The sequence below is a fragment of the Alligator mississippiensis genome, chromosome 14 (assembly GCF_030867095.1).
Source record: "Alligator mississippiensis isolate rAllMis1 chromosome 14, rAllMis1, whole genome shotgun sequence".
Lineage (NCBI taxonomy): Eukaryota > Metazoa > Chordata > Crocodylia > Alligatoridae > Alligator > Alligator mississippiensis.
Genome location: NC_081837.1, coordinates 39,914,892 through 39,929,789, shown reverse-complemented (window position 1 = coordinate 39,929,789; position 14,898 = coordinate 39,914,892). Strand labels below are relative to the sequence as shown.

At 50.1% G+C, this 14,898-nt stretch overlaps 2 protein-coding genes across 5 annotated transcripts in view; both read left to right on the top strand.

The window, feature by feature from the left end:
• The window catches only part of PLEKHA6 (pleckstrin homology domain containing A6), a 113,081-nt gene extending 106,430 nt beyond the window's left edge, over nucleotides 1-6,651 (top strand). For all 4 annotated transcript variants that reach the window (XM_059717408.1, XM_059717406.1, XM_059717407.1 and 1 more), the window contains one exon: nucleotides 1,327-6,651. The gene's annotated coding sequence lies outside the window, so the exon portion shown is untranslated. The remainder of the gene's footprint in view (nucleotides 1-1,326) is intronic.
• A 2,411-nt stretch (nucleotides 6,652-9,062) lies between these two features.
• Nucleotides 9,063-12,853, top strand: GOLT1A (golgi transport 1A). The gene is made up of 5 exons (XM_006264814.4): nucleotides 9,063-9,138; nucleotides 10,515-10,606; nucleotides 11,257-11,435; nucleotides 11,913-11,976; nucleotides 12,470-12,853. The coding sequence occupies exons 1-5, from the start codon at nucleotides 9,114-9,116 to the stop codon at nucleotides 12,506-12,508; spliced, it is 399 nt and encodes a 132-aa protein (XP_006264876.1). The 5' UTR covers nucleotides 9,063-9,113; the 3' UTR covers nucleotides 12,509-12,853.
• The last annotated feature ends 2,045 nt before the right edge of the window (nucleotides 12,854-14,898 follow it).

Genomic DNA, 14,898 nt, shown 5'->3' with positions numbered 1-14,898 from the left:
TGTGCCATGTTAGTCCAGTCTCCTCCTGTGGAACAAGCGCAAGGGGTTTCAACCTTGGACCACCAAGGTGCCAGGGTCCATTGGGGTAAACCAGCCTTGCTCCCCTGAGGCCAGCAAAGCCACTTTTGCTGTTTTACATCAGTTGAGAATCTGGCCAGGTTGCTGTGGAGGGTCAAATGCCTGCTCCAGGAGCACAGAAGAAGAGCTAATGGTGTGAAGCCTGTCAGGAAAGATGTCTTTCTCAAAGCCCACTTGTTTCTGTCTACCCGCTGGGTCAGGAGTGGGTGGGCTTCGGGGCAGCTAAAGCTCCATTGCGGTCATCTAGACAGGCCACCCTTTTTCTCCACCTTCACCAGGCATTGAATCAAATACACCTGAGGTCATGGGCTAGGTTCTTCCTTGCTTGCATCCGGTGAAAAGTAGAAATGGCCCCAGAGACAAAAATTAGAGGAGAAATAGAGACTGTCAGGCATGAGAAATGCTACATCCCTCTCTGAACGGTGCTGATTCTGTTTGCCTCATGAATAAACCCACATAAATCATGGGAAATATGACCAGCAATCTGCATGTGGGATGTCGGCAGCTTCCAGAAGTCCTTTGCCCTCTAGGTAGCTGATTCCAGGCCTGTGTCTGGTGGCTGCGTGATGCCATACGTGAGGTGGGATTGATGGGCTTTGGTCTTGGTCCATCTTACGCACAGCATCAACCACACACAGCTGGCACTAATTGATCCCTCTTCAACACTGAGGCTAAGAACTAAATCGGTCACAGGGACGACATTCTCCTTTTGCTGCTAAGGAAAGGCAATCAGGATGAGGGCTGAAGCCTGTCAGTCGACTTTGTGTGTAGGGGAAGCCTGTGCTGTCCCAATTCTGGTGGCAGCCTCAGGCCCGTATCCTTCCCCAGCACTAAACTTGCTCCAAAACTTGTTCTTGTCTCTTCAACTATGTCAGGGGCCAGTTACCAAATGAGGGGCTTTTCTGCCTGGACTTAGGTGTAACTTCACCACAGCAGACTGCTAGTGCACACATGGCCCATGCCAGAGTGGTGTGTGCTGGTGCCAGGCTCCCCGGTTTGAATGAGCCTTAGTGGTGCTGATCATACCATGCATCTGCTTACCCTGTTTGCATGAAGGGTTGAAGTGTCTCAGCCCCCCTCCCCAAGGGGGCTATAATCAGGTCAGATCCTCAGTGGAGCCCAAGAGCTAACAAGGGTGTTGTATTGTGTTAAGCGGGGTGTTCCTGTCGGGGATCAGTTTTTGTGTGGCCCCTCCCAGAGCTGGCAGGCCCAGTCTTGCGCTCACTGTCTCTCCTCTCCTCCCTCCAGCACAAGCCCTGGCTGCTGTGAGCGCTGTGAAGTTCCACGGTGCCACGTTTTAATGCGTAAACACGTGCACCCCACCTCGACCACCAAACCTTTCCTCCGGCCATCGTACCGGTTCTCCCTGAGCCCCTTCCTCTACCGAATGCTGATGTCCAGGACTGAGAAGCTGTGAGCCGGCACCTGCCGCCAAGGAGAGCGTGGAGGAGGGGGCCTTACCTCAGATCCAGTTCTCCCTGAACACTGGGCCTGTTGCACTGCAGGAAGAAGCACCATGGGCGGGCAGCCTGCCTGCTGGAGCTGGGTACCAAAGGGCACTGTGTAAGTGGCTGCAGCTGCTGCCAGCCATTAGAGGGACAGACGTTGCAAGTGGAGCCAGTTGTGTTCTGGGAGATGCGCCCTCTTTACAGCAGGCGTGGGCTCTGCATGTGCAGCTGCGTGACCGGGCTGTCATGCTGAGGAGGTGACACTACCCTGGAGGGCATGGGGTGCCCCTTCACTTTCCACTCGGAAACCCTCGTCTCCCAAATTTCCTCCCTGTGAGAAGCTTTGGTGTGGAGACCGAGCCATCGCTGCAGGTGGATAGCATTCCCGTGCTTTGCGGACCTCGGTGCCCCATCATTGCTCCATGTGCTCCCTTCCTGCCCTGCTGCCCTCTCCTGGCATGGCTTTCACCATTGCTAGTAGCCACCTTTCTCCGCACTCACGCTCACAAGCATCCATGGGAAGGAAGGAAACAGCAGGCATTCAGGATGGACAGATGGAAATGGCAGCAAAGGAAATAAAAAGCTCCCAGGCAGAAAACGGGAGTGGTAACGGGGACTACGAGGTGATGGGGATAGAGCTGTGTCTGTGAAACGCCAGTACGTCTCTTTCCAGGGTGAAGGGTGGCTTGGAACGGCAAGTCTGTGCAATGTATGTGGACATGTAGCAAGGGAATAGCGGAAAGATTGAAGGGGATTGATTGAAGGGGCTAGAGCAGCCCGCGTGGCCTTGCTTAGTAGCCAGGCAAAGCCTTGATGTTTTCTGGGGCCAGCAGAGATCCTTTTGCAAGTAGAGATGAGGAGAAAGGGGAGATGGACTTCAGGATTATTTCCTCCCTGAGCAGGTTCTGGCTCATACCAGCAGGCGCCTCTCACGGAGTTTGTGTTACTGCCGGCAAGGCTCATTTCTTGCACTTTTTGGGGGATGGGAGTGGGTGAGGGAGGAACTGGTACCAACACATACATGTGTACCTGCCCACGTGCACATGCACACCACGTAGTAACCTTGGCCTGCTGCAAGAGGCACGTAGCACTAGACTGGGCACACTTTGCTGTAATGTTGCCACGGCACCTGTCACATCGGTATCTGAGTGTCCCATTTCGTTCCGGATGGAACCGCTGGGGCATTTCCTTCTCTGACACCCACGCATCTCCTGCCCCAGGTTAAAAGATGTCCTTACTTAGCTGCTGACTTGGCAGGTGGTACGTCAGTGCTGTAGCTGTCTTTTCCCCTCATTCAGACAGCACTACCTTGCTCCCAAATGGAGCAGAACCTGAGCTGTGAGGCCTGGAGGGAGCAAACCCTTTAACTTTGAGGTTGCAAGCCAGCATGAGATGGATGGGACTGGGAAGATGATTCCTCCTGGAGTCAACTCATCTCTTCCTAGCCCATGGCTGAGATGCTTGCATCCCTCTGGGAGGCTCTGCTTTTGCAGCTGGGTGGACCCTGGGGGCAATCCGGCGTGACCATCCTTACCTGGAGAGCAATCCTGCACTGGGGATGGCCTTGGAGGGACTCGATGGGTCTTTTTTGCCTGTGGCTCCCTGTTGTGTCACGTGTGAAGCAGTACATGGACACTGCCACCCCTAGCTCCCTGCACTAAGGTGGATAGACCCCTCACACCTACAGTTATAGGAGCTCCTCTGCCCTTTTGGAGTGACAGCTCATGGTGCTGACTCCCTGCTGCGCATTCCCTGCTCCTATCAGAACCTATGGCATGAGCTCACTCCTCCAGATGTGACTTCATTATTCTCCTAATAAGTTGAGGATTAATCATTGATCTGCAGGCAGGGGCCAGGTCATAGCAGAGACTTACTCAGAGGCTCATTTCAGTTCAGATAAAGCATCTAGGAGGTGGTTGAAACTCATCTGTGCTACCAAACCATCGGTGCCCATAGAACCAGACCTAGCGTCTCACGAGGACACGTGGTCTGATGCTCGAGCAGCATTCCCACTGCCAGCGGAAATCACTTGAAAAGGTCTCTCTAAACGTCAGCTCAGCTTACGCAGTGTTTGGGAGGATGACAGCTCTTTTTATGTTTCCAAGCAGACTTTCTTGCCCTTCTCAAACTTAGGGCTGCATGAACAGAGCAACTCTATCTGCCGCTTGGAGTGGGCTTTGCAAGGATTATGATCCCATTTAAGCATCTCAATGAGGGGCCAAGGTTTTAAAAGCTCTCAGCACCCAGGAACTCCCACCATGACATTGATAGATGGATTTTCTGAGGCCTCTGACAGCCTGGCTGTTTCCTTCCAGGCATCAAAGGGAGCTGGGCTCTTTTGCAAAATCCAGGCCTACGTTACACCACGAGATAGGTCTAGTTTTATCCCAGCAGCATTCTTGCTCTCAAAGTCTGGGTAGAAAAGGCAGGTTTTGCCTCGCAGCATAGATTTCTATTCCAGTGATTTGACAGATGATGTTTTAAAAAATACCCACGTCTGAAATTGAGGCCTCTGCTTCAACACTGAGAGCAATCTGGGCTGGAGATGATTTGGTTTTCCTGCTTCAGAATCTCATTTGTCACGAGAGACACTGCAACATATGGCTGGGGTTGCACGCGAAATGGGCCAGTTTCAGGATACTCATCTGAACCGGAAAAGGCCAACGTCAAGGCTGCTTTGGTAACATATGTCGAGCCTTTCTCTCAAGAGCTCCGATTCCTCTCCTCTCATACACTTTCCAGGGTACTTTAAGTCAAAAGAGCCCTAAACTTATGAACTGTTAAGTCCTTGAGACTGGAGCTCTGTGTAGAAACTTTCTCTGTTGACCTGATCACAGCTGGGCACCCGCAACTGAAGTGGAGTCCGTAGGAGACACGGGTGCCAATGATCAGCACCGATTGGGATGGTGTTTTCTTCCCTCCTACCCCAGCTGTGGAGGGAAAGCGGGCTGGCTGCTCACCATTCAAGCAGACGCTCCTTCCTGTCTGAGGAGCAGTTGTTCTAGCTTGGCAAGAGGCAGACCTTAAATGGAGCCTCCTGCCTGGGAGGGACCTTTCTGGCGTCTTCCTGGGGAGAGTTGCTTGTCTCTGTGTCATCTCCCCAGATAGTCTAGTCTCTGTTGGTCTTCTGTAATTTTGGCAATACGCATAGCACCCCAGGAAAGAGGATCCCCCCCACTGCCCTGTTGAATCAGACCTAGGAATTTCTTTCCCTCTTCATTTTAGCAATACACAGAAACATCCCAGGGGAAAAAATAGTTCCGCTCCCCTCCTGGAGTCCCATACAGCCCCTGTTAGCTCATAAAGCTGGCCCTTTATTTTGCTATACATGCCTTAATATATGTTTTATGGAAATTATACATTTATATATAATATATATATTTGGTTTGTTTTTTTTCTCTTCTTTTTTGGGCGGTACTGTTTTGTGCTAATTTTCTTTCTCTTTCAGCGGGGCTGTTCGAGTCGGCCCCGCTACTGAGTTACAAAAAGCAGATTCTTTTCCAGTTTATTAGAAAAAATATCCTATTTAAAAAAATATATATTTTCTGCTTTTATTAAAAGCAAATTTATTTAAAATAAAGTATAAAAACTGTAAGTTTGAAGAAACAATGCATTTATTTCCCTGTTGCTATGACAGTGCTCTGTGCAGGGCCAGATTCTCAGCAGACGTAAATCGGTGTAGGGGATGTTGCAATCTGATTGACGAGGGCTGGAAGTCTGGCCACTAGGCGCAGGTTATGAAGACGTGTAGGATTGTACCATATCGGGCACCACCCAAGGGACCTCGCTGGTACGTGGTATCAGGAGGAGATCCTTGCTATGGATGTGGGTTTTTTTAATCTTTAATTTAAATGCTCCATTTGCCCCTCACGTGTATTCTTGTGAATGGGTTTTCTGTCATGATGTGAATAGAGCAGCAGCTCTACAGGCTCCTGGACTGCAGTCCCTGGGATACCACTAGCCCAGCTGCCCCCCTCACCCCCACACTCCCCAAGCATGTACGCAAGGGTGCATGCACCTTTTCTTGCTGCAAGCGTATTCCCAGAGACGAAAGGTGGTGGCTGAACTGAGAGATGCTGCCAAGCCTGGGAGCTCAGCTGAAGCAGGAGAGCTCCACTGGGGCTGTGTCCAGAGCTGGATCCAGGACCCCTGAAGTCAGTGGAAAGGCTTCCACTGTCATGGTTGGTGCCTGAGATCATGTTGGCATTGCCAGGCCAGTGCCAGCCCCACAGTGAGCTTCTCCTTGGCTCTTGGCTCAGTCCCATCTCCCATCCTTGAGGGCTTGCTAACTCTAGCATCATCCCAGCAGGGGGAAGGGGTCTTGTGCATTCAGAGGAAGGGGTGGGGGATGAAGACAATTCCACTCTTCAGCACCCTTAAAAGGGTTTCCCATGAAGAGCTCCAAGGTCACGGGGATAGCACGGGCACCTCCCACTCAATGAATGACCATGTTGAGTCTGTGACCAATCACTACTATTGTCACTTTAAGTTTCCAAGGTTACAAGCTGGGAGCTTGCAATAAAGTGGGTTCCAATCACCATATTGCAGTATTGTGGAACTGGGGGGGGGTGTTATTATTATTATTATTATTATTATTGTTATTATTTTAATGTTTAATTTTATTTTGTTTTGGTTTGGTTTTTTTTCATAACACCATCATATACCAGCAACTCTTGTAATCGAGAAAAACTATTTGCATTGAAAAAAGAAATCTATTTATGCACATTAATATTGGGGGGGGGGAGGGGAAGTGGGCAAAAACTTGATTTTTGCTAGTGTTAGACAAATAAAACTCTCCAAGAAACCATGCAGTGTCAGTGTCTTTCTTTTTGTATGAAAGCGACCTTAGATGACAATGATTTGAATGGTAAATCAAAAAGACTGTGATCAGACAGCTGTAGCTTTTCAGCGGCTTTAAATCTTCCAATCAGAAAAAGGGGATATAATCTTAACCCATAATGAAACCTGTGGTAGTTCGCTTAATTTTCTTTTTAATTTTCCCGGTGGCATTTGTTTTAGATGTAGCTACTAAATGGTTGAATCTCACACCAGGGAAAAAAAATGCATTTGTACCTTGCAAGTTTGTATAAAACGAATAAATAAAAATCAATGGTTTGTTAACAGACGAGTGGTGGAGCTTTCCTTTCTTGCAATTTTGCCTAAGATGCAAACTTTTCTTTCAGTTTTGCCTATGATGCAGGCGCTCTGGGCATTGAAAATATTTGGGGTTCTGATTTTCTCCAGGTACTGAGCACCTGCATCTCTTCCAGCTGCCAACTGGAGGTGTAGATCCTTTATTATGTCTTGCACTGCATTTTATTTTTCATTGTTCTTCCCTGTTTTGAGGTGCTTATGCACACAGCCGTTTGGGTTGAAATGGTTCCTGTTGGGAGTCTGCCCATAACTACTTTGAAAGTTTTCGCTAAAATAAGAGAATGACACTAGGGAGGAAAAATATGTATTAAAAAAAATCTTATCCTCATTTCAATTAAGACCTCCACTGCTTCTCGACTTGGCGAAGGGATTTGAAGTTTGAGGGTGAAGAAGCTGGTGGGATCAAGAACATGTGTTTTACCATCCTCGTGAAAAGTTGCACAAATGTGGCTAATTACGAGCTTCTGTAAAATGTTGGCTTCCCATGCTCAGTAGAAACTGGTTCATTTGGCAGCTACATGCTCCAAAGAGGGGCCCTCTAGAAAAACCATGATGAAAGCCTGTATCGTCACCAGAGTTTCAACTGAGGTTGCACAAGCAACCAACAGTCGGGCACATGCTTGTCTCTGCAGCCCAACTGTTCTTGAAGTGCTGTGTTTGTACGTAATAGCGGGATGCAGGCCCAGATCCTGCTTTTGCTTAACACAAGGCAGTGTGGCCTAGTGGGGAGAGAATCAGACTGGAAGCCAGGCCATCTCGGTCCTCTTTCCAGTTCTGCTGCCACCCTGCTCTTTGACAGCGAGCAGTTCTCTTCCCTTCCCTATGGTTTTTGTCTCCTCCTTGGATGATGCTTCTGCATGTGCGTGATGTCCAGGTAAGTGCACTCTGTTAGAGCTAAGCAGGAATATCACTAATGGCAGCCCTTGTTATTATTCAAGCACAGTCCAGACTTGCTGTGGTCTATATTGCAGCTGCATAGCAGCTTGACAGTAAAGAGCCTCCCTGATCGTGTAGCCAAGGCATCACCCAAAATGTTTAGCTTTAGAGTGCAGCCTGGTCTGTACTGTGATCCCAGCTGTACCAATGTAAATGGGAGAACAACCTCCTTTGGGTTCAGGGGAGTTGCCTTGGCTTTATACTGGTGTAGCTCAGATCCCAAACTACTCCACCCTGTTTGTGGCAGGTGAGAGATGGAAGGACACATGGGAAAAACAGGCAGCTGAAGGAAGGACTGGATTTTGTGCAAGCCTGCAGCTTTAAGCAAGTGAGTTTGCTTCACCTGTGCATCTAAGTGCTTTTCTACTGTAGATGAGAGAGGACCTTCCTTGCAAGGACAGCAGATCTAGATGGAGGGCAGCAAAACCAAACCAAATCTGAGGGTCACATTCATCCCCCAAAGGGTGCTGCTGAACGCGGAGGTGGAAGGGCAGAAACTGCACCCCTGAAAGATGATCGTGACCATGTCTGAATAGCAAACACACCTGCTTGTTTCTGGAGCTGCCTGCGAAGGTTCTGCAGACGAAGATGGAAGAGGAGGTGAGGCCAAGGGATGGCTCATCTTTGACCCAGCCCGCGCACAAAGGCTCTACACCCATTCATGAATCAGGTGGTCGGCACATAGGAGTATCTCCAGGCATCAGATGCAGGCAACAGATGCTCTGGGCAGTGTAATTAGCCCAGCACAATGAAGCTCCTCTGCTTGCCGCTTGCACAAAGGGTTTGTTTCTGGAATGTCTGAGCAAGTCATAGAAGAAAAGAGCATTTGGCCGCATCTGCCACAAGGCAGGGTTTAATCAGGCATGACGATGGGTGAGGTAGTTATTGTTCCCATCTGACCCATAGGTAACAGGTTTGGGCCTTTGCAGTGGGCCAGGTTGGCTGTAAAAGAAAAGTTACTCACTGCCTGTTGGCTGGGGTGGGATCTCTCCTTGTCTGTTGTTTGTAAAATGGACCTTAAGCAAATTGGTGAAGCTAGGCCATTTTTTCTGGTACTATACCTAGCACCAAATACATGACTGGGCTCCTAGGCACCACCTCCACATAGATCATAAATAAGGAGACAAAGCAGGGGAGAATCAGGTGGTCCCGCTTCACCAGATTCCTCCTGGTTCTCACTGCTGTGAGTGCAACTACAATTGGGCCCTTTTATAGGGGAGACTGGGGTTGAAAATAGGGAGCCCTGAGCCCTTGGAACAACACGGTGCCCTTGACACAGTTAGCAGGACCTTGTGGTTCAGGCTGTCTTTGTGAGGCCTAGTGTAAGTGCCTTCCAGCCTGTGCTGGATTCACCTGGAGGTGCTGAGCTGCCTGTTAGATGCTGTACCAACCTTACTGCCCCTGCCGGGAGGTTAATGATTTGCAGGATGACGTGGAGGTGAAAGGCCTTTCCAAGGGTCACAACTTGCACACCTGCCCCAGGCCAGGACAGGGAAGATGGTGTCTCTCACGGATTTCCAGAGTAAGTAAAGGATGCAGCCTCTGCTGGGGTTACTTTTTAATGATGCCCTGGTGACCAGGGGGAACAGCTTCCATCAGAGACAGGGGCCTGATCTGCTCCACGAGGCATGAGAAGCCGTGACTTCCAGTGCAGGGCTGGACCAGGGGCAGCTGGGCTGGACCAGGGGCAGCTGGGCTGTCTGCTTTCACTGGAAGCATCAAGAGTAGGGAACTTGTGTCTTGCCTCTGCCCAAAAGGTGTGAGGCTGGCACTGTGGGCTCCCTGAAGGGCATTTGACACAGAGTCAAGCACTGATTTCACTGCTTCCCACAACAATAACTCAGCACCACTGGCAGCATCTGGGTCTAGGTTTGCTACGTGGGGTGTGTATGGGGGGAAGGAGACAGCAGGTCAAGGGTAAGAGGCAATTCTAGGACTTGGCTGCAGAGGGCAAGCCCTGGATTGGACTGTGAGAGGGGCTGCGGGGAGGGGGAAGGGCATTAGTAGAGCTGTGTGGGGTGGGGAGGGCAGTAGGGCAGCCCAGGGTTGCTGCTGCATAGGGGCTGCAGGTCAGGACTGAGATGCTTGGGGAAAGCTGGGGGTGTGGGTGCACTGAGTCCAGAGCTAAGACAGCAGGGAGGCTACAAGACAGGATTATAGGACACTGGTCGAGCTGTGTGGCCTGGGCAGATCATGAGGGCAGAAGGTTTGCAAGCCAGGCCTGAGATGCTTGGCTGAGCTGGGAGCCTGGGGAGTCTGCTGAGTGCCGGCCTCCCATCACCCCACCTGAGCACCAAACTCGTGGCAGAGAGCAATGATGAGTGAAAGGCCGCTGTGAGCAGCCAGCCTTCCCTGCCCTGCTCAGACCTCTCTGAGTTACTGCTCAGGTCGTCCGGTGGGCTTCTCATTCCTCTGAACCTGTGAGACATCCCATCCTCTGCTGCAGTTTGGCTGGTAGATACAGTGGATAGCACTGAGGTTGTGATCCAAACCCCTTTCAAAACAATCCACCAGTATGAGGTGGGTGAGGATTAGGATACGAATGAGATGGAAACTATTCAGAAAGACCCTATTAAATCACTCCAATGGTTTTTCAACCAGTTGAACTTCAGACCAAGTCTTTTGCCTCCCTTGGATATCAAGCGACCAAGGCATTTGCGAGGTGTGCTGCCAGCAGGGTGGAGGGCAACCACCTAGGATAGCATGGATAGCGAGAAAGGGTACATAGATAGTGGGAAAGGGTGACCAAGCCATGCAGCGAGGAGTCAGGGATGCGGTGAGGAACCTTAGGCCAGGTGTGGCGACCTGGGATAGTACTGGGTAGGGCTTTCTTCACAGCAAGCGGGCTGTTGTTGTGGTCTGCCATGCACTTAACCTCAGCCCCTCTGCCTCTTGCAGGGATCGGTGTGGGAATCGTGGGTTTTGGCCTATTTTTCATCCTTTTTGGGGTGCTCCTGTACTTTGACTCAGTTCTTATGGCCTTTGGAAATGTAAGTAGCTTGAACCCTCACTTCCTTGCTGCTCCCCGAGGGCCAGGATGGAAAATTACAGCCCAGGGACCTTCTATCCCAGTTGCTGCTTACATTGAGGGAGCGGTGCCAACCCACCGAGTCAGATGGGGCTAGCTGGTCAGTGCAAACCCTGCTTGGGGCTGTGCAGATGAATTCACAGGGGTCAGGCCAGGTGCTGAGAGGTGTCCTCCCCTCTGCCCTCACCCCCACAGCAGGTGCCAATTGGCTCCTTGGCAGACAAGTTCAAAAGAGAAGCCATGGTTCAAGCCACATAGCAAATGAGCTATATTCCCCCAGAAGTGTTGATGCCTCCAGTACTTTCTGAATATCCATTCCATGGGCTTAGGCAAGAAAATATAAACCTGTTTCCCTGCTGAGTTAGGGTGCCCTTCTGGGATTGCTGCTGCAGAACAAAGCCTCTGGTGACTTATGTGTCCGACCCATGGTGTTGGTTGTATGGGTGCCTGCAGCAGACAGGGAGAATGCCACTGTGTTTGCAGGGGTTGTCCAGGGTGGCTGATGGGGCATGGAAGCACCAGCAACTCGCCCATGGGAAGGGAGGATGAAGGGAACGCGCAGAGCTGATCTCTTTTAACCCACCCCCTTCACCCCCATTTCCTCCTGCACAGATCCTCTTGCTTTCTGGCTTAGTCTTTATCATCGGGTTCAGAAGGACTTTCAGCTTCTTCTTCCAGAGGGAAAAGCTGAAGGGCACCAGCTTCTTCCTGGGGGGCATCATCATTGTCCTCCTGAGGTGGCCTCTTCTTGGCATGGTGCTGGAGGCCTACGGCTTCATTAGCCTCTTCAGGTGAGTAATTCTATCAGTGCATTTCATTTCAATTTAAGGTTAGCTGGTCTTGGGTGAGAGAGAGCACTCCATGGATCTGGGCTGTGCGGGCTGTACAGTGAAACCCCATTCCTCTTGGAAGCCCCTCAGCCGACATCTTCGTCCAAAGCTTCCCAAAGCGTCGTGCAGGCACAAATCTCTGCACCCATATGCAGGGAAGTAAATTAGGAGTAAGCTCACTGACTTCAAGCAGAGATTCAGTTTCCAATCCACTTGGCCCTAATTTTTGGATGCTTTTGTGGCAGGCACCAGTGGATTCACACTGATGGACAGTTGGGGGATACTTTCCAGCTGGTGGACCCTTCTAAACCTAAATTTACTTGACATAGCTGCAAACCAGGGAGAGACCCCCTTCCCTGCACCTAGATACAGCCCTTCCCTCCTCCAAGGGGACAGATCTCAGCTCAGGGATTAACATAGATCTTTATTTTGTTCCAGGTCTTTTATCCCAGTAGCTTTTGGATTCCTGGGAGCTTTGGGAAATATTCCACTGCTGAGCAAGGTGAGCAGGGCTGTGGGGGGAGTTCACACTGTGTGGTCTATGGATTTGGGTTTTGCAAAGTGCTGAGGGCAGTGCCAGTTACACTGTTGTGCATTCATAGTGCTCTAACTGCCTGAGGCCTTCCTTCCACATGGCAGGACAGTATTTTGCTGCCACCTGCCAGCCAGCATGTGGGAAACACCTACTGTGGGATGGCACTGTTGGTGCCTTTTGTGTTGGAGGTCAACATAGGAAGGAGCCCTATTAATTTATATTTAGCCATCTACATCTGCTCAGTAAATGTCTGGACAGTATCATCTGTATCAGAAGATGTAAGCAGTGAATGCAGAGTCATGCGGAGAAGACTTGTTTTCAGCAGCAAGTCGCATTAAGACCTGGATTTGGGTCCCTGTGGTTACAATACTAATTGCATATCCAGGGTAAATTATTATTGTCTGCAGCTCTTTGAACATCATTCCATATTACTGCTAATAAGTTACTGTTGCTGTTGTAGCTGTTCCAGAAACTAGGAGACAGCAACTCCTTGGTGTGAGCTAGAAGAAGGACCTACACCTAGGGAAATAACTTCTAGACATCCAGATCCTTGGACAAGGTGCTTTCTTTGCACATGCTTTTAACATCCGTCTCTGCAGGCTGAGACCTCCTTGGACTGTACATGCCCTCCTGTTGTGACTGGAGCAGCGTGGAGACCACAGATCCTCCAGAAAACAGTGGCTTACTATGGAAAGTCTCCATCATACAAATCTAGGCAGAGGCTTGTACCTACCCAGGTCTGTGTTTACAAGAATGAGGTTCTCAAATCAGGGACTTGTACCAGTTTGATTCTACTTTTTTCCGATGTTCTGATGAGAATAAAATTTTCTGTGGATTAAAAGCACATCTGAGATGCTACCCTATCTCATGAGCACTCACTGCCCAGTGCATGTTGTCCGTCTTCCAACAGCAAGTCCACAGAGCATAGGGAACTCCTATAGCTATCAGTCAGAGGAGTTACTCCTTTAGCTCAAATCAAAGAGATTTAGGAGGATTTGGGTTCCTGGCTTCATGTCTGGGCAGCTCTCCTGAATCTTTCTAGCTGAAATGGCATCTTGCAAAGCTATTGCAGATTTGAACTGAGTGGTTTTATTTTTCCTGGAGAAGCGGTGATGTGGACTAGCAGACAGGCTTTCCAGCCTTTGCAAGGTTCTGACAGAGCTCAGAATGAACCAGAGGCCTTGAAAAGAGGGGGCAGATTTTAAATGGGTGCCAAGTGCCTAGAGAAATGCAACCAATCTGTTTTGATACCCCCTCCGTTAAATAAGGAGTTGCATAGAGTTGCTGCAAACGGGGAAGTTATTGCACAGTAAACCTGAGGTATCTATTACTAGGTACGCTACCTGAACTCCTGGTGTGGGCCCTCTTAGTCCACCCTGAGTGCTTTTGGGCAAATAAATTAATACATGAAGTGTATTACATTGCACAAACCTGCCCACCCTGTCTCACTTGTCTAACCTGTTTGTGGGGACAGAAGGTGCATCCCTCGGTGGCACCCCAGGGATGCAGCATAGACGTATCCTACATGTGTCCAAATGGTGGGTTAGTGCCAAATGACTCTTGCACTGTACATTTGCACCTAGCTTGCTGCACGCGCCTCTCCCCATCCAGGCAAGCCCTGAGCGACAGGGGGAAGGGAGGCCTGCAGAGCCATTAAGAATGTTAGCCCCTCTCTGATTTGCTAAAGGATTTGGCTTGAGGGAAATGTCCTCATTATTATTATTTTAATCCTGGCTTTTCACCATTTGAAAAACCATTATGCAGCAGGTGCTCAAACTGCAGCACCTGAAACTATTTGCCTCTCTGCTTGCTGTGCCTTTGACGTGAAACAGAGACCTGCTGCTCTGGCAGAGACACCTACAAGCTTGTGCCTACAAGATGCTTTCCTGAACTGGAGTCTGCTTCCACTGGGGTCAGTGGCAAAACTTCACCATTGACTTCGATGGCGTGGGATCAGACCTGGTAGCAGGATTCTGGAATACAAGGAAAGAGTCCTGTGTCCTGGGCCAAGGCTGGAGGGCTCTGTGCTGCAGGAGTTCTGGGTTATGGAGGACCACACGGGTAGACAGAGGAGAAGGCCTTATTCAGAGGGAGAGAGGGTGCTCACACCCTGCTTGAGGCCCTTCTCTACTCCCTGGAGAAGCCCAGGGTCTTGGGGAGACAATGGGGTTGCAAAGCCACCCTGGTGTCCCCTCCACCTGGGCTGCTTTCCTGAAGGTGCTGAATCTGGTGGAGGTTTTGCAGCTGCCTGGCAAGTTCTGAGAGAGGGTGCAGAGGTTACAAAAACTCCCATTAAGCCACATTAACGTTTCATGACCTGATCAGAGGGAGGCATGGGGGGTGAGTTCCCCCCCTTTTCATGTTCGCTGACCATGAAAACCAAACAATATTTAGGGCTATTAATTAATAAAGAGCTGCTGAGAGAGAGAGGGAGGCAGGTCAGGAGTAAAGAAGGCTGCTCAGGAAGAGGCTGGTAATCCTTGCCAAGTGTTATAGGCTGGGGGTTGTGTTTTGGGGGGGGGCCAATTTTACTTAACTGGAATAAAATATGAGGAAAAATGTCCTTTGTGTATGGCCCAGGGATGAATATTTCAGTCATACATCATGCATGTGAAGAGCACTAGGCCATGGGGGCAGTTAAGTTGCAAGCCAGTGCTCTTTGTAGTGCTGCCTCCACCCCACAGGTGTCTGCGAAGGTGTCAAGGTCCTGCCAGACACGGAGCCACCTTCCAAAACTGGTGGTGAGGAGTGACTTCTGCTGTGTGGCCGCTGGAGCCTGCCTTCCTCTCACGCTGCTGTGACGCCAGCTCCTAGGAAGGATGCTGGGGTCCCTCGAAGCCTGTCAGGAAAGCCCCTCGCTGCTCCATCTCTGTCCAAGAGAGTGAGTTC

Bases quoted from the DNA above. Each gene is read 5' to 3' on its own strand.
- GOLT1A (XM_006264814.4), top strand. From the start codon at position 9,114: ATGGTGTCTCTCACGGATTTCCAGA. The intron at 9,139-10,514 runs GTAAGTAAAGGA...TGCCTCTTGCAG, and splicing joins GTCTCTCACGGATTTCCAGA to GGATCGGTGTGGGAATCGTG. The intron at 10,607-11,256 runs GTAAGTAGCTTG...CCTCCTGCACAG, and splicing joins TTCTTATGGCCTTTGGAAAT to ATCCTCTTGCTTTCTGGCTT.